At 56.9% G+C, this 22,713-nt stretch overlaps 1 protein-coding gene across 4 annotated transcripts in view; it reads left to right on the top strand.

The window, feature by feature from the left end:
* LOC127039207 (peptide methionine sulfoxide reductase MsrA-like) overlaps window positions 1–22,015 on the top strand; it is a 47,220-nt gene extending 25,205 nt beyond the window's left edge. For 3 of the 4 annotated variants that reach the window (XM_050932523.1, XM_050932522.1, XM_050932525.1), the window contains exons 4-6: window positions 6,882–6,986; window positions 12,049–12,155; window positions 19,747–22,015. In XM_050932523.1, coding sequence (XP_050788480.1) covers window positions 6,882–6,986; window positions 12,049–12,155; window positions 19,747–20,004 — 470 coding nt within the window. In that variant the 3' untranslated portion in view covers window positions 20,005–22,015. Of the gene's footprint in view, window positions 1–6,881; window positions 6,987–12,048; window positions 12,160–19,746 lie in introns of all 4 variants that reach the window. The other variant, XM_050932524.1, reaches the window with a different exon arrangement.
* The last annotated feature ends 698 nt before the right edge of the window (window positions 22,016–22,713 follow it).

Genomic DNA, 22,713 nt, shown 5'->3' with positions numbered 1-22,713 from the left:
CTTTGGTTTGTGGCTTTTCGCTCCCCTTCCCCAGCAACGGATCCAACCCTAATGCGAAATGCAGCCTCTCAGGGCCCAGCTCTCTCATCGCTTTGGGACAGTGCTGGCCTTCATCTGCTGTGCAGAGGGGTAATAGCTTTGCTTGCCCTTAGTGTCCTGTTTTTTTAAGAGGCGGAGGGATACCTCTTGCGAGAGATGTATCCTTTTAGGAAGCTATCAAATGTTCAGCAGGGGCAGCCGGAAGAGGAGGCCGTTGTCCTCTTCTAACACAACCCTCTGGAAACAGGACCTGGGATGCGTTAAAGCAATAAACAAACACGAAGCCAGGCTGGACCCGAAGCCCAGCTGAACCAGCCATGCAGACCATGGGTGGGACGTTCAAGGTGATCTGATGGAGTGACCTGAATAGAAAGGCTTGGGACGCAGGAGGTATTTGGGTCTGGAGGTGTTGGGGCTTGCTTCAGAGTTTGGGGGTTGGGTCAGAGGATGCTTCCCACTGAAGCCTGAGCTGGGTTGTCTTGGGGTGAGGCGGCCACTCAAGCGCCCCCAGCTTGTGTTAATAAGGGCTTGATTATCTGGTTGATGAGACTGTCAGCTGAGGGCTAACGTGAACCCCCTCTAACCACGGAGGGAGGAGGTGGTTTGTTTGTTTTTTTTCTGGTGATCTCCTTTGCAAAATGACTGGAATCTGGCCATTCAATCAGTGACTTCTCCCCTCCCCTGAGCATCACCCGCTCAGCAGCAGGTGCTACTCCTGGCTCTGCCATGACTCTCCTGTGACCTTTCTCCAAGCCTCAGTTTCCCCATCTGTAAAGTGGGAATGATACTGACCCAGTCTCTGATTTGCTTATGGCTTTCCCCAGCCACGGGTTACCTATCCCCATGTTATCCAGAACCTCCACTAGTCTCTAGAGCCACAGTCCAGAGCAGCTGTTAGCATGAATTTGAGGGGGATTTTGTTAATGAACAGCATGAGGTGCTGCAGTGCAGTGTGCTAATAGATTATGGGGAAGGCTAATCCCCCTCACCCACTTCCCCTTCTCTCTCCAGCCCCGCCCCCACAAACTCATCAGAAATCTGAACAGACGGTTTCATGTCTTATCTGCAAAAGCATTCTGCACACTGGTGCGGAGGATTACCTGTCTACAAGAAATATTATCCGCGTCTGTTGTCTCAGTTCTGGGTATTAACATAATGCAGTAGGGGAGAGAGCGTCTTATCCTCCCGCATGTAAGGAGCGACTGAAATGACTGCACAAAGCGGAGGCGGTGTCCCCGGGTGCATGTGACTCTGCAGGGGCACTGGCGAGAGTTTGGCGGGGCTGGGCAGGTCAGGTGAGCTGGTGTGAGGGCGTGGGTGGGTGAATGTGCTGACGGCTGCTGCTGCCAATCCAGCCCAGGTTGGTGACAGTCAGCAAATCGGTCTTGTCCACATGCTCCGGGTTTAACTGATGGCCATATTTGGGATCGGGAAGGAATTTTCCTCCAGGGCAGATTGGCAGAGGCCCTGGAGGTTTTTCACCTTCCTCTGCAGCGTGGGGCAGGGGTCACTTGCTGGAGGATTCTCTGCAGCTTGAGTTCTTCAAACCACGAGTTGGGAACTTCAATAACTCAGACATAGTTAGGGGTTTGTTGTAGAAGTGGATGGTTGAGATTCTGTGACCTGCATTGTGCAGGAGGTCGGACTAGATGATCATAATGGTCCTTTCTGACCTTAAAGTCTATGAGTCTGAGTCTAAATCTTTGTTGCCCAGTGCACTTTGGTAGCACATGTGAAATAAGTTTGCTGGGTCTCAGTCCAGTTCCTAGTGGAGTGAATGCAGAGATCACAAAACCCACCACTGCAATGGGTGCCGTTGGCTCCCTGAACACCTTGTTGACAGGTTGAAGGTTCGATAGGTCTAATGATCCAGGGCAGGCTGGTTTGGTGGCGGTACTGGGGCTTGGGGGACAGTGGGGTGGGGTGCTGCAAGGGACCTGTCCCTGCTCTGCCTGCTTTGTGGGGGAGAGAACCTCTGTCTGCAAGGCTGTCAGTCCAGCACCTTTCCCCAGCCCTGCAACTCACCTGCTTGTTAATTTCAGCCGAGAGAATATTGCCTTTGGGAAAAGTCCCCTGTGGAAGTGAATAGAACATTAGAATTCTACAGGATGGATTAAAAAAAGAAACAGCCTGTGGGAAAGATCTCATCTTCCATCTGCTGGTTTTAGAGTAATTTCTGCAGCATCCAAATGACTTCACCCCTGTTAAATCTGTTAGGACTTTCCCCATAAGGGTTTATGTAAGCCAGTGTCTCAGATCTTGTAAAATCTGGGCTGGGGGGGGGGGGGTTTTGCTCTGCTATCTCTACCCTAACCCCTGTCTATGATGAGCTGGCCATAAGGAAATGGACTGTAGTTACCAGGCGGCTTCCAAGCTCAGGCTTCATCTGTACTGGTAGCCGGAGCTGGGAAAGCGGAAGACAGATCCCCTAGTTTGTTCCCATTCTCTAGCACTTTCTAGCCAAAGATCTCCATGCCTCCTAGCTGCTAAAGGCAGCTTGTGCAGCCAGCCCTGGCTAGATGCAATGTTTACCTGCTAACTGCCCTCCTGGATAGTGGGACTCCCTCGCTCAGCCCACTTAGCCTGAGGGCCCTTTGTGCTGTCCCAGTCGGCAGAGAGAGCTGACGCTCCTGCAGGCGGATCATGACCCTCTCCGGTAGGCGGTGGAGTGATGCGTAGCACTCCTGCCCATGGGGCATTTGTCGTACAGTAACCACCGTGCTCGGCATTGCGCTGTATCCCCACGTTTCTGCCCCTCTCCGGCAGCACGGCCCTGTGACCTGGTAAGAGCAGCAGGAGGTTCACTGGGACTTGCCTTTGAGACAACCACTAAAGTCGTTTGGGGTCATATTGATGCTCTCGTTAGCTGCAGCTGTGTGATTCGATTGCCCCCCCCCCCCCCCCGCGCCCCGGCAGCACCATCTTTGGCACAGGGAGTGGAATCCGAACGTTGCCAAAGAACGGGAACATGGCTGGCTCTGCGGCTGGCCTGGAGGAGCAGAGCAGTGCACCAGAATGTCTCTCCTGCCCAGCCAGTGGGATGCTGGGCCCTGGTCCAGGGAGAGGGGAGGGAAGATTACTCTGGGGCGGGGGGGAGTGGGCAGGAGTCCAGCCCACAGGGTCATCAGATAGCTGAGGAGGGTGGGTCAGGATGGTCGGCTTGGGTAGAGATGTCTCTGCCCTGCCCCTGTAGGGAGAGCTAATGGCTGATCCCAGAGGCAGAAGTGGTGATCTGGAGATTTCCTGAGAAAGGTACGGTCAGATGCAAAGCTCAGAATGATCTTTCTGGAGCAGAACAGCCTTTCTGGAGGGGAGGGAAGTATTGATGTTCTCTCTCCCCACCTCCCGCCGCCACCCCCAACACCTCCCTGTCTTTGCAACACTTGGAAACCTCTGCTGCTCGGTGGCCGGTGGCGGGTCCCTAGCTCACCCTTATGGCTCTGCTGTGCATCTCTCCCTGGAGATGCTTTTCCTCTTGCCAGCTGGTTGGCTGAGGCTACGAGCTGGCGCTGGCCTCCCTCTTTACATATCTGTGCTGGGCAAAAGTGGCATCTCAACATAGCCTGATTCTCGGGCTTCCCCCTTTCTTCCTGTGCTGCTTGAGCTGGGTCGGGGGCCCGGCCTTGTGAAGTGGGGCCAGGTGAAATGTATCTGCCAGGCACCCTAGGGGCTGCATTGCTTTTAAAAGCCGTTTGCAGAGGTGGGGCCATTGCCTGGCTTCTGCACCTGGCACTAAGGACATGGCTGTGGCTCACTGGGCTTCAGGAGTTTGGTGGAGTGCTAGCAACCCTGGACACTGCACTGTGGACTGGGCAAGTCATGCAACTGGGAGGTACGGCACAAAAAGCCGTAGTGAAGTGCAGGGCACCTTGGAGTCAGGAGGCCTAGCTTCTGCTTCTGACTCTGCCACCGATTGGCTGAGTCGCTTTAGCGAAGTCACGCCACCTTTCTGCGCCTCGGATTTCCCATTTGGAGTGCGTAAGTATGAGTCGGTCAGCTGTGTGATGCCTACTCAGACCTCGGGATGCAAAGAGCGATAAATGGTGGACTCTTCCGGCTGCTGGGTGGCGAGGGAAAGCGAGCGCAGTGGGAATGGGGAGATCCTGTTAATAGACAACTTGAGAGACGGCTGAGCGCTCCTTGTGACTTTAACTGCCAACGCTAGCACCAGCCCGGCTGTGTCAGAAACACGGGAAAAGGCCATCGCATGCTAGCGGCAACATCTCTGCTGCTGCCTTGGGCTAGGTTTTCCCCCTCTGGTGTAGCAAAACGGGGGAGCTGTTGTCTGGAGAGCAGAGCTATCAGCTTCAACTGCCTCGGTAATTGTCGGTAGATCGCAGAACTGGTTGATGGCAGCTGTTAACGCCGTCCGGCATAACCATAGCTGGGGTTGTGCAGAGGCCCAAAGTTCCATTTCACAGAGATTTTGAGACTTTGGCTTAGTTCTGAATCGGAGCAAAAATTAGATAAGTTGAAGAAAAAAATTGTTTGGACAAAATCAAAGCATTTTGTTTCCATTTGTGATCCTTTGGTTTATATTGTGCTAGCCCCGTTGTGCAAGGAGCTGTACAGACAGTTCCTGAAGCGCTTACAATCTGACTAGGCAAGACAGACAAAGGGCAGAAGGGGAATCAGTGGCACACACAGAGATGATTTGCCAATGGTCACACAGTGGGTCAGTGGTGGAGAACCCAGGGCTTCTGAGTCCCAGTTCAGTGCCCCACCCTGTAGCCCAGTGGTTCTCAGCTGGGGATGTGTGGCCCCCTGGGGGTCCTGTGCAGGTTTCAGGGGGTCACCAAAATAAATCAGAGAGCAGGGCTAGCATTAGACTCGCTGGGGCCCAGGGCAGAAAGCTGAAGCCCGAGCCCTGCCACCCGGGGCTGAAGCCAAAGCCTGATAATTGTGGGGTCCCCTGTGGCATGGGGTTTTGAGCAACTGCCCTGCTTGCCAGCCTTGGCTTTTATATGCAGAAAACCAGCTGTTGTGGCCCAGGTGGCCGTGGAGTTTTTCCAGCATGCTGGGAAGGCCTCAGAAAGACACAGCTTGAGAACCCCTACTGGAGCCCCACGCTGCCTGCCCTTTAGATCTGGACCCTATGAACTGATCTAAAGCAGACTCTCTGTCTTATGGAGCCTATGACACACACTGGAGAGTGCTGCCTCCATGCCATCCAGGGCAGACTTGCTAGCCACAACAGAAGCGAAAAAGTGAAGTCCCTTTTCTGGGCACAGCAGATGGTCGGTCTCTCTGCTGCAAGACGGTGGGGTTTGCACAGCCAGGGCTGTGCCCAGCAGTGGGGGCTTGCACTGGATAATAGGTTATGGCTGCCAGCCGCAGCTCTGTCTCTGGCTGCTGCTTCTTCACCCTGCCCTGCAGCAGCTCCCCAAAAGTGGGGGATGTCCAGGAAAGCTGCAATCTGCTGCTACTGCTGCTGCGCATGCAGACCCCATCCTGGGCAAGCACTTGGGCCCTTCCCACAGAGCTGCTGCAAAACAGCCCCTGGCCACGGCTGCTGCCCGTCCCCGCCGCGGCTGCTGGCACGGCTTGCTGGGCTGTTTGTGTAGCAGTTATCGCCTCCCTGGGCTCCCCACGCACCCCTTCCTTCCCCAATTTCTATGCTGGCCCCCACCTCCCTTGAGGTTGCTGATGCTAAAGAGACCAGTGTCATCTCCCAGCCCCTCAAGGAGCAGGAAGCGTCTGTAGCTTTAACTATCACCCCCTTGACTACCAAATGTCCCAAGCACAGTCCACACCAAGGAGAGGGTGTAGTCTAATGGCTGGAGAAGAGACCAAGATTCAGGCCTTTTGGCAGTTCTGGGAAGGGAGCATGGCCCAGTGGTTAGAGGAGAGGAAGCTAGCTTCTGTTCCTGTCTCGGGGGCAAGGGGGGTGCTCTTCTGGTGGGGCAGGGGGATTGGGAGTCAGGACTCCTGGGTTCCCGTCACTGCTCGGGAAGACAGTGTGGTTTAGTGGTTAGAGGAGGAGACTGGGTGTTGGGACACTGTGATCTGTGACGATTCTGGCTCCACCACTGACTTGGGATGCAACTTTGGGCAAGTCACTCACCTGTTCGGTGCCTCAGTTTCTCTGTCTGTGAAATGGGACGGATGCCTACCTGCCTCGGGTGCTGGAAGGTAGGCCCCATGCCTGTGATGAAAGGTGCTATAGAAGGGCGAAATGGAATCGCTGGATGGCTGCTGTGTTCTAGCCGGTGATGCCATTAATTGGGGGGGCGGGGGAAGGGTTTCTCTCACGTGCTGTGGTCTGCAGACTTGAGGGTGTGTCCCCTCCCCCACACCGTACGGCCAGCCTAACATCTCTGGCCCTGCGCTCCCCTCCATTTGGCCCTGTCTTGTGATTGCTGGGCGCCAGGGCCTGACAGTCCAGCGAGGTTCAGTCTCCAACCCATGCATCTGCCTCTGGCCCCCCTGCCATTCCAGGCCTGGCCCCCACCCCGTCAGCCACCTCGAATCGCCAGCCTTGTCACCTGAGCCCGAATTGGCGCAGGGTGTGACAGGCGCACCTTACCGCCGCCGAGCAGCGTCCCCTCTTGAGCACGGGGGGCTGAAGCGCTGGGTGGTATTTTAGGGGCACTCTCTGGCATGCGTTGTGCAGGAGCTCCAACTAGCTGATGCCTGTGGTCCCCTGTTGGCCATGGAACCTGTGAATCGTGGTTCAAATTTCTTTAAAACCCAAAGCTTGGGGGCCACAGAACAGGCCGTCGCTCTGCATCTCGGGCTAATTTATCACAGGCGAGTGTCCTGCTGCTGACGGATTCCTGTGGCAGGGGGAAGAGCCGCTGCTGAGCAGAGGGGGCTGTTTAACCTCTCTCCTCTCCCCCCAGGTCTGACCGGACACGCGGAAGTGGTCAGGGTTGTGTACGACCCACAGAAGACCAGCTACGAGGCCCTCCTCAAAGCCTTCTGGGAGAACCATGACCCCACCCAAGGTAAGGGTAGGGGACTCTGTGTCCGTAGGGTCAGCGAGTGGTGCTAGAGGCAGCCGCTGTAACTACCTGTGTAGACTCAGGTTTTTGGCTGCAGCTCCCTGCCACCCCTGCCCACCTTATCAGCAGAGATGGAACCGGAGCCATCTTCATCCCCCATACCACCGGCCTGGATCTCTGCACTGGTCTTGGGGCTTTGATCCTGCCCCTAGGGGGTAACAGGAGCTCAAACCCCTGAATAAAGGGCTGTGGTGCCCATCCGCACCAGACATTGTAGCTCGCTACCCCTGTGACTCTTGTCGACATTAGGTGGTTGGGAATGAGAGACGCTCTCTGCTCACGATGGGTGCCGCCTGCTTCCATGGGCAGGGAAGACAGAGACATGTGTAATCACAATCAGAGCAGCCCGATGCCAGGCCTGGCCAGTGATGTGCTGCCTGGAGAACTCATCCCGTTGTGCCAGGTGCTGCACACACACCTAGTGAAAGTATCTTTATCCCCGTTCTGCAGATAGGGGAAACTGAGGTGCAGAAGGATTCAGTGCCTTGCCCAGGATCTCGTACGAGGAGTCTAGGTCAGCACTGGGAATTGAATCCAGATCTCCTGAGTCCTAGTCCAGTATTGTACCCACAAGCCCTGACTCTCCATCCATGGGCTGCATTGGAAGTGAAGGATCCTCTGGGACCCACAGCCATTGTTTGGGGTGGGGTGGGTCTGTCTGTGGTTCCCTCCCGCTTTGACATCCAGAGCGACTCATCGATATTAAGGCCAGAAGGGATCATCATGACCATCTAATCTGACCGCTAGAAGTCACCGTGTCTTGAGGGGGCCGGGGGCACACACAGAGGAGCGATGCCACATGGACAAGGTGCTGCTATTAATCCCTCGTCTGACCAGGCCTTCCACATCTTTCTATTGTAAATCACGTGGTCTCATTCCACTGTCTGCAGCAGTTCCACCCCCCCCCGGCGCCCCCCAAGGGTTCGCTGTCTCTTTAAATGGCTCCAGCCCCAGGATAGCTCTGTAGAAAGCTCTGCGGCACTGATGGGGATGCTACAGCTGACAAGGGACCTCGGAAAGCCGGCGGGGGAGGGGCTCAGCTGCGCAGAGATGGGGGTATTGAATAAAGAGGGGGCAGGGAGGAAGGACTGTTTGAAACCCCGCTCACGTCGGCGGCAGGGAGGGGAGGGGGAGAGGCCGGGCTGGGACCCTGTTGTACCGAAGCGTAATTTTAATGAGGAGATTAGCAGTCTCTGCGTGTCGCTGGCTGGCTTCTGATTGCGTGTTTGTGTTTTAACGGGCAATGTGCGCCTGTGCTGCGGATGGGCAGTAGTGGGGAGGGCCACCTACAGGCCCCGCAGCATTGGAGGGACCCTCCCTGGTTCCCCCCCCAAGAAAGCGGGATTTACACTGGGTGAGGTGGTTGCAGCCTCCGGGAGGGAGGCTGGTGGTTTGTGTTCTGAGAGGGCCTGGTCCAGAGCTTGCAATTGACAGAAGAAAGGGTGGGAGGGGAAATGGAGGCGGGGGGCGATGTACAGGACTTGCCCACAGTGTCGCAGCAGGTCAGAGGCAGAGCTGGAAATAGATCCCAGTCCACTGGCCTACGCTCTGGACCTTCAGGGAGACATCTCAGTCCCGGATCGATGGGGGGTGGGGGATTGTGCCTTTTACCCCACCCAAGACCCTCTAACTCCTGATGTAAATGGCCCAGTCTTGGCTCTGCCACCTTGGTAGCAGGCTGGATCCTGACCATAGGCCCCCCAGCCCACCGAACTCTTAAGAGGCCTGTCACAGAAGGCAGTCCTGTGCCCTCTCCTGCTTTTTCCCCCAAAGTCTGGGTGCCTCCAGGGGTTGAGGGGCCATGGGGGGGGTCGCTTTCCCCCATCAAGCCAGCTCTGTGCTGAGCTATCCCTGCTGGGCGCCCAAGTTACCCACACAGGGTCCTGCATCCTCCCAGAGTTGGGAGGCGCCAAGCAGTTGCTCCCATGAGGTCCCCAGGTCTGGGCCCTGCTGTAGGGCAAGTCGGGGGGCCTCTGGCCCCAAACAGCTTCCTTGGCCTCTGCACTCTCTTTGCCTGGCTCCTTGGTTAGCTCAGGGTGTTTCTCATATGGTTTTGTATGGCCACCCCTCCCTGCTGGCTGCAGGCCCAGTGCCCTCTGTATGGACTGCTGCCCTCGGAATAGCGCCTCGCAGCTCAGCACATGTCCCCCAGACTGGCTCCCGTATTCAGCGATTGACTCTGTGGAGTTGGGCCCTCAAGCCTTTGGGTGGAGCGGGAGAGGAGCTTGGTTAACCCTCTGAAGGAACACTCGGACCCCGGGCTGGATTTACAAGCCCTTGGACAAGATGCAGTTGGCCTCAAAGGGTTGGTGTGGAAGGGGTGTGAATGGTCACGCGTCTGGCCTCATTAGGGTGACCAGACAGCAAGTGTGAAAAATAGGGGTGGGGGGGGGTAGTAGGCGCCTATGTAAGACAAAGCCCAAATATCAGGACTGTCCCTATAAAATCGGGACATCTGGTCACCCTAAGCCTGATACATCCCCTTCTGGCTGATAGCATTGCTCATCCGCCACACTAAGTGCACGTGCCTCAGTTTCACAGATGGGGAAACTGAGGCACAGAGGGGTGCAGTTTCTTGCCCAAAGACATGCATGGTGGAGCTGGGAATTGTCCCAATGCTTGGACCTGTGGTGCTTTTAGACTCTCCTAGCACTACCTGGCTCTGAGGTGCTCCCTGGGCCATCACCCCTGGCTCTCGCCTCTGCTGCCCCTTGCCTGCAGCCTCTGCGGGGAGTGCCCGCCGTGGGGCCAAAGTCCTCCCAGAAGGAGAGAGGTGAAGAGGGATAGGTAGCCCTGGGCAGGCTCCTCCTAAACACCCCCTTTCCATGTCCTGTGGGACCAATTGGATCCTTATTACCCCCCTCCCTCCCCTGCAGGGCAGGGGAGGTTTCCCCTCCCCTTAGATGAACTGTACTTTCCTTGTTTAACCAGATCACCCCCAGCTATGCTGTGGAGACGGGATATTGATGCGCCCCCACTGGGAGAGTTTAATACCCATCCATGGCTCAGAACGTCCTTCTCTTAGCGTGTGATGCCAGGAGCCTTCCAGCTCCCACCAGCCTGACCGTCTGCCCCTCCTGCTCACCCCCTGCTCTGACTCCCTTCTCCACGCAACTCAGGGGCTCTCGCCTCTCTCTGGGGCAGCTGGACTAGCAGGGGCAGGAAACAGCTCCACTGTCAGATCTCCCTCCACCCTGTGCTGCCTGGTAACAGCCTGAGCATGGCTTGGTGCTGCCTTCCCTAGCCCCCTCCTGGCAGCTTGAGGGGCCCCTATGGCCAGTCCAGCCCCTCCTCCCCAGAGTATCTGGCTGAGAGGATGCCCATGGGGCCTCCAATAACTCCTAGCCCCCCTCCAGTGCAGCTCATTACTGCACTGAGCACCGTTCCCAGTAAGTGGCAAACCTGAGCACCGTAATTTATGCAGATTAATAACCGGCAGCAGCCACTGGGCTGACAAGGAGCTCAGAGGGTGCCTTAGATTTGTGTACAGTGGTGATTAACAGCCCATCCTGTGATGGGAATAGTAATTGGAGTGGCTGGGGGCGGGGGGCGGCTGTGTGGTCAGTCATGCCACTGATTTGACTTCCTGGCCTGGGCTGAGTTCTCCCTTTTGAAGTTCCTGGTCACTGGAAGGATTGGGTGGGGGCCGCATTAAGTCCAATGGAGCTCTGCGGCTGGGCAGCTGTATGGACTGACTCCGGTGGAGCTCTGCCGGTTCCCTGGGATAATGCTTTTCCCCTTTCTTGAAGTGGGTTATGGCAGGATCCTCCGAGCACCTGGGGCCCCTCCCAGTACTGGAGGTGGGGGGCAGTGGAGCTGATGGCTGATACTCTGCTGGGATCTGGGACGAAGAAGAGGGTGAGGAGGGCTGAGATGGAGAATCCATTTCGGAGCAAGAGAGGCTAGGGGCTGGGTTGGGAGGAAAAGCTCCTGGTGGCCCTGGGTCCTGTTTAGCCTGACTCCATCCCCCTTTCGATAGCGCTGTGAGGGGTGCAGCCCATTCGGGGCAAGGAGGTGAGGGAAAGGGAGGTTCAGATCATGGCAAGATTGGCTTGTGTGTCCCTTCCCCCTGCAGAGAGGCAGGGCCTAGCGGGACTGAGAGCCGGGAACTCTCTGCTTCCAATCCTGCCTCATCTATGGACACCTTCAGGGAAGCTGCTTCCCCACCTCATGCCTCAGTCTCCCCCATCTCATGGGGACCAACCCAGGGGTCAGTTAAGCACTCGAGCTTTGCCCTGGCCACTTCTCCATGTGTCTCCTGATTGGCTCTTCAGTTGATGAGATGGGACAGGATATGAGGGTAGACCAATGGTTGGTGTGTTTGGCCGTGCCCTCCAGATTAAGGATGTGGGGAGGGGGACTCACAGGGACTCTGCCCACATCCCTTTTCTGTGGATAGGAGGCAGCTGGCAGGGGTGCCAACTTAGCACTACTCAACAGTGCTCTAGTCACTTATGCTAACCTCTGTTGCTGTATCTCTGGAGGAGTGTTCACGCAAGGCGCAGTGGTTAAGGTACTGGACTGGGACTTGGGATTGGGGTTTAATTCCTAGCTCTGGCACAGATTTCCCTTGGGCAAGTTAAATCTCTCTGGGCCTCAATTGCCTATCTGTAAATTAGGGATAATGATCCTTCTTTTGTCTTGTCTAGTTGCAAGCTCTTTGGTGCAGGGATTGTCTCATTATGTGTCTGTACAGCACCTAGCGCAGCTGGGTCCCTGATCTTGGTGCTGCCCTAATAATGGAATCTCCTACTGTCTGCTGAGACAGTGTCATGGTTTGTTTGAATGGTGGAGCAGAAGGCTGCCACTGAAAATCAGCAGCCCGCCCTGAGCCAAAGGAATCAAACAGACTGTGCCAGAAGGGATGAGGTTAGCCCTTGAGTTCAGTGTGAATGCTCTTTTTGCGGGGCTGAAAGTTAAGCTTGGGCGCCGCTCTTTGGCGATCCTGGTGTGCCTGGACATGGGGCACCCTCTGTCCCCTAATGGGGGGCTTGCTGTCTTTCAGGCATGCAGCAAGAGGAGAATGTCGGCACACAGTATCGCTCAGTAATCCACACATTCGGAGCCCAGCAGAGGGATACTGCCCTGAAGTCGAAGGCGATGTATCAACAGGCAGGTTTGGAGCAGAGGCTGTTCCTCTGGGATGGGGTGGGGCAAACCAGGCTGCTTACACGTTATCTTGTCCCTCAGTGAGAGATGCCTGGGAGCTGCTCTCTGCATTCCACTCACCTGCAGGTGTGAGAGGATGCTCATCTCACAGACTTACTGTCCCCAAAGGTCTTCAGCTCTCAGTAAGGCAGGGGGCTGGTGTGGGAAATCAGTGGGCTTTTTTGCATCCAAACTCTGACCTTGATCACAAAATCTGCTCAGCAGACCAGAATATCCAGATGTTTCCGCTAAAATGGGCGATGAAATAGTGAACCATGTGTATTGCCATCAGTAGGCTCCAGAGTTAACAGTGTGACTAGGGAGCTGTTTGCACCTCTCAGCGGCTGCTTCAGGTTGCCTGCCAAAGGGCTGGAAAAGCTTTGTTTGCAGCTGTCAGGCCTAGAAATGTCACTTGTTAAAGCCCTGGGAGCTCCTGCTCTGCAGAACCCGGCTGGAGTGGCGTTGCTGTAGTGTGCTGGCTGTATCGAACCCCTGCCCTGGCATCTGCGCTGGGTCTGGGGCCGCTGCTGTAGTGCCAAAGGAGGCTTCTCGAGCCTGGGCTGCTTTGGGAATGCAATGTGCTCTGTGGGTGCAATGGATGCCGGGAGTCTCCCTTGGTGCAGGGGGTGGGGGCTCTTGCCCTTGCTTCTGCTATGTCCGTGCATTCCCAGCTGCTTCCCCTCCCTGAGCTGGGTAGGCTCTGCCCTCTGAGCTGCATCCTGTGGTGGGGAGGGAGGGGAGACAAAAGGGAGGCAAGGCCTACTTAGTTAATTACCCCAGTAAGGCCCTTCGTGCCTTTCTGATGAGGAAGGGGGCTGGGGGGAAAACCAGTTTCCTTGGCAACCTGCCGCCACGGCAACTGGCAGCTGGGGGTGGGGGCAAAGGCCATTGACTGAGACAGGTGCAGCATCCCGTGAAAATGATTCACTGCCTTAAGCGGTTTGCCCCCAGCCGCCGTCGCTGGGACAATTAAAGGCGACCTGTTTAAATCCTGCACGTGCCGGGCAGACGCGGCACGTGTGTGTGTGGGCGGGGCACGGGGTCGCGGGCAAGGCTGGTGGAGCGAGTGTCTGGTGGGCTGCACAGCCTTGGGCTAGTCCAGTTGCAAGATCAAGGGGCTGTTTTTACAAGAGTGGCCCCTGCAATCTCTGCTGAGTGCTGAGCTGTGGGTTGAGCAAACCCTGCGGCAGCAGGACACTGGCCTGGGTGCCAGGGGAGCCAAGTTCTAGACCTGTGGGACCGTGGGCCAGACCTTGTCTGGACTAGCATTTTACCTACTGGCACAAACTTACGGGCACAAACTTGCAGCTCTCCTCGGGCTGATGCTGAGGAAAGCCACACTGGTGAATCCTGTTCCCATTAGGGGCCTGCACCGGTGTAGCTACACAAGGGCCTAAATATAAGCATAGACAAGGCTGAAGTCACTGCTTCTTTGTGCCTCAGTTTCCCCATCTCTAACAGGGTGATCCCTACCCACTCGTTAAAGTGGGTCGGGCTCCACTGATGGAAAGAGCAAAGCGAGAGATTTTACCACCTCTCCAGACAGTGAGCCTAGCACTGCTCTACCACATGACATCTCCCCGGGACAAGGGGTGGGGAGGGGGGGCTCAGCCTTCCAAGCAAAAGTGATCTGGCATTTCCCATTCGCATGCGGAAGTATAGGTGACAAAAAACGAGCTGTTACCATCTCCCTGCTCCTCTGGGAGCGAGTGCGCACCGCGCATGCTGCCCCCGTCAGCCGTCTATGGCCGCTTCCTCCAGGCCAGGACTTGGGGGGACTCTGATTGGTGTTATTAACCCCCCCCAAAAGAATCCCCTGTTCTATTGCACAGCCGAGTCCTGGCTCTTCTCTAGAGCAGGGACACACCGGGGAATCTCCTAGGAGAATTGTCCATCGGTCCCTTAATGCCTAAGCCACATAGACACCTGCCATAAAATAGATCCATGTAGCACCCGGTTCTCAGAGGTGCGGAGCGCCGGGAGCTCAGGGGACTGCTCGGCGGAGCATCAGTGCTCATGAAAATCCAACCCGTACAGTTATGGCCTCCCTGGGTGGTGATGGGCTGAATTCTGCTGTTTCCACGGTGACAGTGGGCCCGGCTCTGAGCCGCCGCGCTGGCACTGATCCAGCGTCCCTCCATCTCCAGGGGGTTACGGTGGATTTCCAGAAGCATGACGGAGATCAGAACCCATCCACGTCTCGGGGATCCCCGGTGATGTAACGAGGCGCTGTGCCAACAGCTCTACTTCCCACAGCCTATTAGCCGTGCAAAGTTATTCCCTGGCAGGGGGAAAAATATTCCATCACCCCCTTCCTGAGGCTCAGCCTGGGCCTGGACTCAGTGACAGCAGCAACTTTGCATTTATTAATGGGACTGAGGGAGCCAAGCAGTGTGGCTGACAGGTGCCTCCTGGGATTCTGGCTCCATCGCTCCTGGGATTCCACCTCCACTGTGAGGAGAAGAGCACCCAGCGCAGCACTGGCCGTCTCTCCCGGGACAGCCCTGGGGCGTCTTCCTCAGCTGCCGTGGTGACAGGTGTGCTGCCAATGGGTTTCCCCATTCCTGGCTCTGTGACCTGGGGCAAGTCACGTCCCCGCTCCGTGCCTCAGTGTCCTCATCTATAAAATGAGGGTAATGCCCCTGACCTCCTCTGTTTATTCTCCTCTGAGCTATGTGGATGAGAAGCACCAGATAAGAGCTTACCTAGCCTCTTAGCCAGCCACTAAACTCAGCCCTCCTCCCTGTCCTGCATTTCCTCCGCAAAAAATCCCCAAAGCCCCCGCCTAGGCAGGGAGGAGCTGGGGCCTGACCTGATCTGTGCAGGAAAGGGACACGGACCCCATGGCCATGTGCTTCTCTAGAGGCCAGGGCAGAGGCATGGGGGTGAGAGACCCTGCCCCGGTTCTGGGGCTAGAGGCTGTGGCTCTCCAGGGCTCTCATCTCATCTCTACCTGGGCTGCCACCAGCAGAGGTTCAAATCCCCCTCCCTTCGTTTCCAGTGGCCAGTAGTTTGGGGCTGCTGCTCGCTAGGGTGCCACCACGGCTCCTCCCCCAACTTCAGCCCCTGCTGGGTTCCAGTTAATTAACTGGGCCTCCTTATCGGCTCCCACACCCGGCATCCCCCCTCCTGCATGTAAATTAACTCTGCCCGCTGATAAACTGCCTTTTTCTGGACCCCGGAGAAATGCAAGTCTCCCCGCTCCCCCTCCATCCCTCCCATCCGCTGGAGTCTCCAGAGCCACCGACTCCTTCAATGCAATTAAGGATGCGCCCCACATCAAAGAGGCTGACAGGCGAGCGCTGATGGGAGCCACAAGGGGCTTTCACCCGACTGGAGACAAACCCCGCTCAGCCCCTCCCCTTCCCCAGTATCCTCCTCCTAGTAGATACCTGCGCCCTGACATAAAACCCCCTTCTCAGCACCTCCACCCATCATGGCTTGGCTCAGTGGGTGATTGACAGCGGTCCTGACAAGTGGCATTCCTCCTTTTCTTGGAGCAGCCAGTTCAGCCCTTTCAGAGGTAGCTGTGTCCAGGGGCTAGAACTCAGGGCTTGGCAGCTGGAGATCTGGGTTCTATTCTGTCTCTGCCATAAACTGACTCTGGGGCATCTCTGCCTCAGTTTCCCCTCATCTGCCAAATGGGGGATAATGGTTCCAAGAAGCCTTTGCAAATAGCTGATAGGAATAGATGCCCTATTGTATCAGGTCCTGTGTGGACATAGTTCGGTCCAGACACTGCCCTAAAGGGCTTGCACTCTGAGAATATGTCTACATGCGCAGTAAGCCCGGGGAACTCGGTGTTTCCAGGCTCACGCTGGAGTGTCCACGCTGCATTGCAAACCTGGGTTTACAATGGCTGACCCTGGCGCTCTCGGTTGTGCTAACACGTCCGCACTGTGCAGACCTCGTGACTCGGGTCTGTGGCTTGCCCTGTGTCCACACTGCAAAATGACAGGGCTTAGGCCGGAGTCAGGAGTGGGATCTGGGCTCTGATCCTCCCCCTAGCAGGGTCCTATGACCTAGGTCCTGAGTGCTTGCTGAGCCAAGTCAGACACGGCTGTGTGGGGCTTGGGCTCTAACTAGGTAGATGTATCCTGTGGAGACAAGGAACGTAAGAGAGTTCAGGGGGGAGCAGAGCTGCACCTCGATGTGTCCATGCTCTATAAGAGGATTTGCATGGTAAACATTAACAGCAGTCCCCGGGTTACACTCCTGGCCTCTCCTGCCTTCTGAGCAATGCTGCTTTGATTTGACTAATTCTCTTCTGATTTTGGTGTGTGGTATGTTTTCACCGCAGCAGAACAGACTCCCCAGCGCTGTGATCTAGTGGGGAGAGCTGCACACTGCAAAACTAAGACCTCTGAGCACGAGCAAGGGAGTTTGACCAGAGCACAGATGCGGAGAGTTGGGACTCCCGGGTCCAACTCCTGGCTCTGTCGCTGCCTGACTTTGGGCAAGTCAATTTCCCTCTCTGTAAAATGAAACTAACAGTCCTTAGCTCCAACCCAGGGATGGCTCAGAGGCTGCCCTAATGTGGGCTACAGAGAGAGAGCGCTTAGAATCATAGAAATGGAAAGGACCTTGAGTCCAATCCCCTGCCTTCACAGCAGGACCAAATACCTCTCTGATGGATTATTTTGTCCCAGATCTCTAAATGGCCCCCTCAGGGAGTGAACTTGCAACCCTGGGTTTAGCAGGCCAATGCTCAATCCACTGAGCTCTCCCTCCCCCGCTGAGCTAGCCCCTGGGCGACCTGTTAGTAAAGGCCTTTGAAGCCCTTGGCTGAAGGGGGTGATCAAGGACCAAATCACTCAGGATGGAGAGCTGCACAGCCAGGACTGGTGGCCCTTGTGGGGTTACTGGCTCCATGGAAGCCAGCTGGAATACTGGGGATCTAATAACACTCCGCTATGGAGGTAGGACACGCTTCTCCCTTAAGGGAAGAATAGCGGTTCTCATGATCTTTTTTTCCCCCTTCACCCCTTGCCCCACAGAAGCCTTTGTTGGGGGAACTGAGCTCTTTCCAGTAAGATGGGGGCACTCGGGTTCTTAGAGCAGGGCTTGACCCAAAGACCTCTGGATCTAGAAATAGGAGTCGGTCCCGCCGTCGCTAGGGGCTCTGGTGTCAGAAGAGCAGCTGCAGTAGTAGACTCCTAAACATCTTAGGTGGGCCAGCCACTGGAGGGAGACTGAGCCCACCATTAGTGTATAGGGGATTACTAGAGACTGGTGGTATTACATGTAAGCTGTGAAATACCCACCATCACGCATGGGGGGCAGAAATCGCTAAGCATAGTGAGAGTCCAGTCGCAGCCTTGGGAGCCCCTACCCATGGTCACCAAAGGGCAGGCTCTGGAGGAGAAGCCGGGTCCCCAGGTACTGATGTGGAGGGACAGCTCTGAAGTGCGCATTCATCCCTGCTGTCTAACTCTGAGGACAGACCCCTGTCCTGGCTTTCTCCCAGAGAGCCCAATGCACAGAGTCGCGCCTGCGGCTTAGCCAGTGGACCGTGTTGAGGGCTAGGATTTCAGGGGGCGTATCCCAAGGGGCTTAGTGCCTCAGCAAGAATGAGTTTGTGATGTGCGAGAACTTGTCTGTCCTTCCCCAAGCGAGTGCAGATGCCTCCCCCATTTCAGCCTCCCCCATTTCAGCAGCGGCATTTCTGCCCTGGCAGACTCCTCGTGTCTGTCTGTTCCACGCCGCGGGTCTGCTGGCTGAGCTGCTCCCGCCAGCGGGGGCCTGGCTTGTGCGGTGGAGCAGGTGTTCGATGAGACACTGTCTGGGGTTCATTCACGGCAGGCCGGAGAGGGGTGCCCCAGGGGCGCCCTCTCTCACCTTGTCTGGGTGGTTCTCTGCTCAGTGCACCTGGTGTTTTGCAGAGTGGGTGTGGAGGGGCCTGGCTTGGTCTGAGCTCAGACCCTGTAGAGGGGCATTAGTGGTGGGGGTGGACAGCTCCCTTGTCACCCCACAGCCTGCCCTGCCCTTCCCCCTCCCCCTCTTTCCTTCCCTGTGGGGATCCCATAAGCCCAGCCTCGCCCACAAACACACTGAGGTTAGGGTGACCAGATGTCCCAATTTTATAGGGACAGTCCCGATTTTTGGGTCTTTTTCTTATCTAGGCTCCTATTACCCCCCACCCTCTGTCCTGATTTTTTTCATGTTTGCCGTCTGGTCACCCTAACTGGGGGGATGGATCTGCACAAGGGCTTTGCTCACGTAATGCCTCTGTTTGGGGGTGTTAGCGGGTAGCTGCCAAGCCAGGCATAGAACCTGTTAGGGAAATGGGGCTCTTACAGCCCCCTTGTGGCCAGTCTGGTGTACTGCAACCCCTGCACAGGTCCCATTGGTATCCAGCATGGGCTTGGCAGGGGCTGGAGGAGACCCTCAGAAACACAGTTCTTGTCAGGGGCGGCTCCAGGCACCAGCGCTCCAAGCACGTGCCGGGGGCGCTCTGCCGGTCGCCGTTAGGGCGGCAGGCAGGGTGCCTTCGGCGGCATGCCTGCAGAGAGTCCGCTGGTCCTGTGGCTTCACTGGAGAGTCTTCACTGCGGAGAGTCCGCTGGTCCCGTGGACTTCCCGCAGGCAGACCCTCCGTGCTTGGGGCAGCAAAATGTCTAGAGCCACCTCTGGTTCTTGTCCCTTAGCTTGGCAGTGTTAGCTCGGCAGTGACAGCGGCTGTCTAAGGAACGAGGGTGGTGGGTGCAGTCCTAGTCTTAAAGTTGTTCTCTGACAGCCTGGATGGTGCTCGTCGGCTCTGGTTTTGTTACTCTGACACATGTTCACAGTGGGCCCATCGCTGAGGCGTCGGCTGGGCATGCAGGGCCGGCGCTGGGAAAGTGCTGTGGGAGTTCGAGGCAGGCAGGATTTGTGTTGGCTGAAGGGGCAGTTTGACACAAACACCTCTGGTCTCCCAGGGAGACGAACAGTTGCGAGCAGGTCTCTTCCTAGCCCGCTCCTTCAAGTTCCTGCTCCTGTTTTTAAGGTGGCTTCCTTTTGGGGGACTTGCCTAGCGGTCAGAGCAGGGGACTGGGTGTCAGGACTTCTGGGTTCTAGTCCCAGCCCTTTAGCTGACTCAGCCAAGGCCATACACCTGTGTAAAGCAGGGTTCATACCTTCTGCCTGCCTCCCAGGGTGCTGCAGAGCTTAGCTGCCGCACGTTGCTGCAGCTCTTGGGACTTGGCGGCTAAGAGCATCCCTGAATGGAAGTGAATAGAAAACACTTCCCGCTCCTTGCCCCCGATCCGATTCCCTGCCTACTGCTGCTTCTGTCCAGCGCCCCTGCTCTGGGAAGGGGCCCTGGTGTCAGGGGAAGCAGCAGCTGCTGTCATTTCTCTCTCCCGCTAGCTGCTCCTGGATTTTGCCGGTGGTGTCCCTGCTGCGGTTCCTTTCCCCAGATCACGTCACAGCCTCTGCCCCGAGGTCCCGGCCTGGACCTGTGAGCTTCCCCCACAGTGCCTGTCAACCTGTACGCCTGGCTCCAGCTGGTGATGCTGCTTGCTCCCCTTCCAGGAGCACTAAGCTTGACATCCTTTCCTCCTGTCTCCTCTCGTTAGGAGCTGGCCAAACAGCAGCTGGGGCCCATCACCACTGAAATCCAGGCAGCCGGGGAGTTCTATTACGCAGAGGATTACCACCAGCAGTACCTGCACAAGACCCCCAAGGGATACTGCGGCCAAAAGGGGACCGGCGTGGCCTGTCCCATCCGCCCCGCAGCTGAACAAGTCATGAAGGGAGTATGCCTGGGAGCCGTGACGATCAACACCCACAAGCAGTTGCCATGGGAACGGAAGCAGCCTAGCACCTCGTTTTAAGCGACCATCGGGAGCGCAGGTGGCTTTTCTTTTCCCGGCCACCTCTGGACCCAGCTGGACGGCCTGATTCACAGACGTGACGGGTTCTGCACCAGGCAAACTGCCCCTTGAGTCCCTTCCTGCCCTGCGTTTCTGGACGGTTACCATAGCGCAGGGGATGTCCAAGTGCATGGGTCTGATCCCTGGCAAGGCTCCAGGGTTCAGAGATCACCCCTCGGTCCTGGTCGCTTTGTGGTGGCCTCCAGGCTGAGGTGGGGGGTCTTGCCTCCCAGAGCTGATCCTGCACAACCAGCAGCTGCTACTGGCTCCTTGTCCTGATCTGCTCACGCCTACGCGCCCCCTTCCCTCCAGAGCATCCTCTGGGGTCACTTAGATTCACTGGGAGGCTGGAGCATAGGAGAGGGGGTAACTCGCTTGCTAACTGCCTGGAGAATTTCCTCACTCCATTGCCACGGCCACCACAGCATCTGTCACACAGGGCCCAGCAGGACTGCCCAGGGGACGGGGCAGCCTCGGCACCACAACGTGAGGCAAGTCCAAAAGTTTTCAGCCGCCTTTGCTGCTGGATTTGGGAGGGTCTGGACAGAGGTGCCCAGCCCTGGGGACGCAGGCGCCTCGGGGTAGGCAGCAAATGCTCTGCTTTCTCCACCTGGTTTTGCTAGACAACATTGGGAAGGCTGCACCCTCCCCAGCCCCCCCGCTGCCAGCGGGAGCCTCACCCCTCACGTTTGGTGGAGAAGGAGCTGGGCCATCACTGAAGGTGGTTGATGCCTCCCCCTGGAGAGAGCGGGGACCTATTAACTTTCAGCCATTAGACTTCAGGGCAAGAAGTCCCCTCTCCTGGGGCTTAGCCCTGGCCTCCAGCCTTCCCCTTCCCCCCTCATCACCCTTGACAATGACACCAATTCTCCCTGCTCCACTAGTCTCCTGGATCCCTGGTGGCCCGGAGAGCGAGGCTCCCCGAGCAGTGGACACAGGTGCTGGCCAGGTTAGCAACCAGCAGCCCTGCCCTGCCCAAGAGCAGCAGGGTTTGTTAATGTGCCCCAGGGGCAGCCATGGGTGGGGGGGAGCTTGTAATGGGCTCTGCCTGAGGGGATTGGGAAAGCAGTTGCTGAATCCTGACTCGCTGTCCCTGGGCTCCCCTTGGTGCATGGTTTGACCTCTTCCCGATCTGAGCCCAGGAGGGAAGGAGATGCATCTCGTGGGCTTCTGTCTGCTCGCCTGGCCTTTACTCTCTTGCTCTCCCACTGCCTGAGGAGTCACTTGCCCCAAGCCCCGGCTGCCCAAGGGGGAGCGATGCTAGCCCAGGGCTGTTCCTGTGCTCCCTGCTGGGGCTGCCCTAGCTCATATGGTCCTGAGGGTCCTGCCCCTCCGTCGGGATTCCCAGCCGGTGGCAGCACCCCCCAGCAACTTATTTCACAGACTCTTCCCAAGGAACCTGCAGTTCCTCCCCGCACCCCAGATGTGTCTATTGCTTCTTCAGGGCCTGCTGGTGCCCTCTGAAGAGTTTGCTCCTGCCCCTCACTGCAGCGATTACCAGCTTGGCCGTGCTGTCTAGCTGGGCGGGAGATCGTTGTCTTCCCTACTTCTACCTGGCCCTGCGTCCTTCCTGAACCCCCTGCCGGTCTTTCTAACCCAGCCAGCTCCGTCTGCCAGGCTGCCCTGCCCCTGAGCTCCCATCACATGCTGTTCTGTCCATGCCCAAACCCACCACCCGCTAGGCACAGGCGGGGCTGAGCCCAGCTCCCCTTAAAGGGCCAGCCCCTCTTTCCCCCACCGTAGCGGCAGCAGCCACCACCCAGTCTAGTCTGTTCTTTGGCACAGAGTCTGGCTCAGGGCCGGTGTTGCCTACTGCCAGCGGGTGAGTGGGCATTGAACTCTATTGGGCAGAGAGGTGGTGTTTAAATTGATGCTCACCTGGGTGGGGCTGGCCTTGTTCATAATCGGCCCCATGTCATTTTGATCCTCTGAAATGATCCAGCGTCTCCTGGACTGCACCGAATAAATGAAAGGATTGATTGATTAATGGCAGGGGCTCGTGTTGTGTCTCGACTGATGAATGTGTTGTTGTCTCAGCATTGATGCAGCTCCTAGCCTGTGCTGGGACTTGATGGGAGGTGTGATGTTACAGGGGTTCAGGGCAAAAGGGGTAGTGCACAGCAGGCTCCAGAAGCCAAAGGCGCTGGCTTGCGCACAGCTCCCGTGCCTAGCGGTGCAGTTACAAGACGTGGTCTATTCAGCACATGAGTGTAAAGTGCCTATGGCTTACATGCTTGGGTAGAGAAAGGGGGAGTTAACGCGGCTTCAGATGTAACAAATCCTTGATAGCTCTTGATATCTGCATCCCTTTGCCACTAGCAATTTCCCAGTAGGGTTCCTCCTGCCCCTACAGCCAGAGGTGAATCCCCATTAGCAGTATAGAATCTATGACATGCCCAGTGGGAAGGTCTGATTCTGTCCAGCAGAGGGCAGTAGTGCCCAGTACAGTCCGTGCACAGTGATTGCTCCCCTGCGGCTCTTCCTTTCAGCACCGAGGAGCTGTGATTCTTGGCCAGGAGGCCGAACTGGTGTGTGGGAGGAGGAAAAGAGCCATAAACCCGACCACCCACCGAAGCTCCCTCGAAAGTCTGGCGGAGCCTGTCTGCCCTGAGTCTCTGTGGAAGTTACCTTGGCTGGGGCCCAGCAAAGGGGACTCCCCCTGCCTCACAT

The sequence above is a fragment of the Gopherus flavomarginatus genome, chromosome 22, assembly GCF_025201925.1.
Source record: "Gopherus flavomarginatus isolate rGopFla2 chromosome 22, rGopFla2.mat.asm, whole genome shotgun sequence".
NCBI classification, from domain to species: Eukaryota; Metazoa; Chordata; order Testudines; family Testudinidae; genus Gopherus; species Gopherus flavomarginatus.
This window is presented reverse-complemented; position numbering and strand designations above follow the sequence as displayed.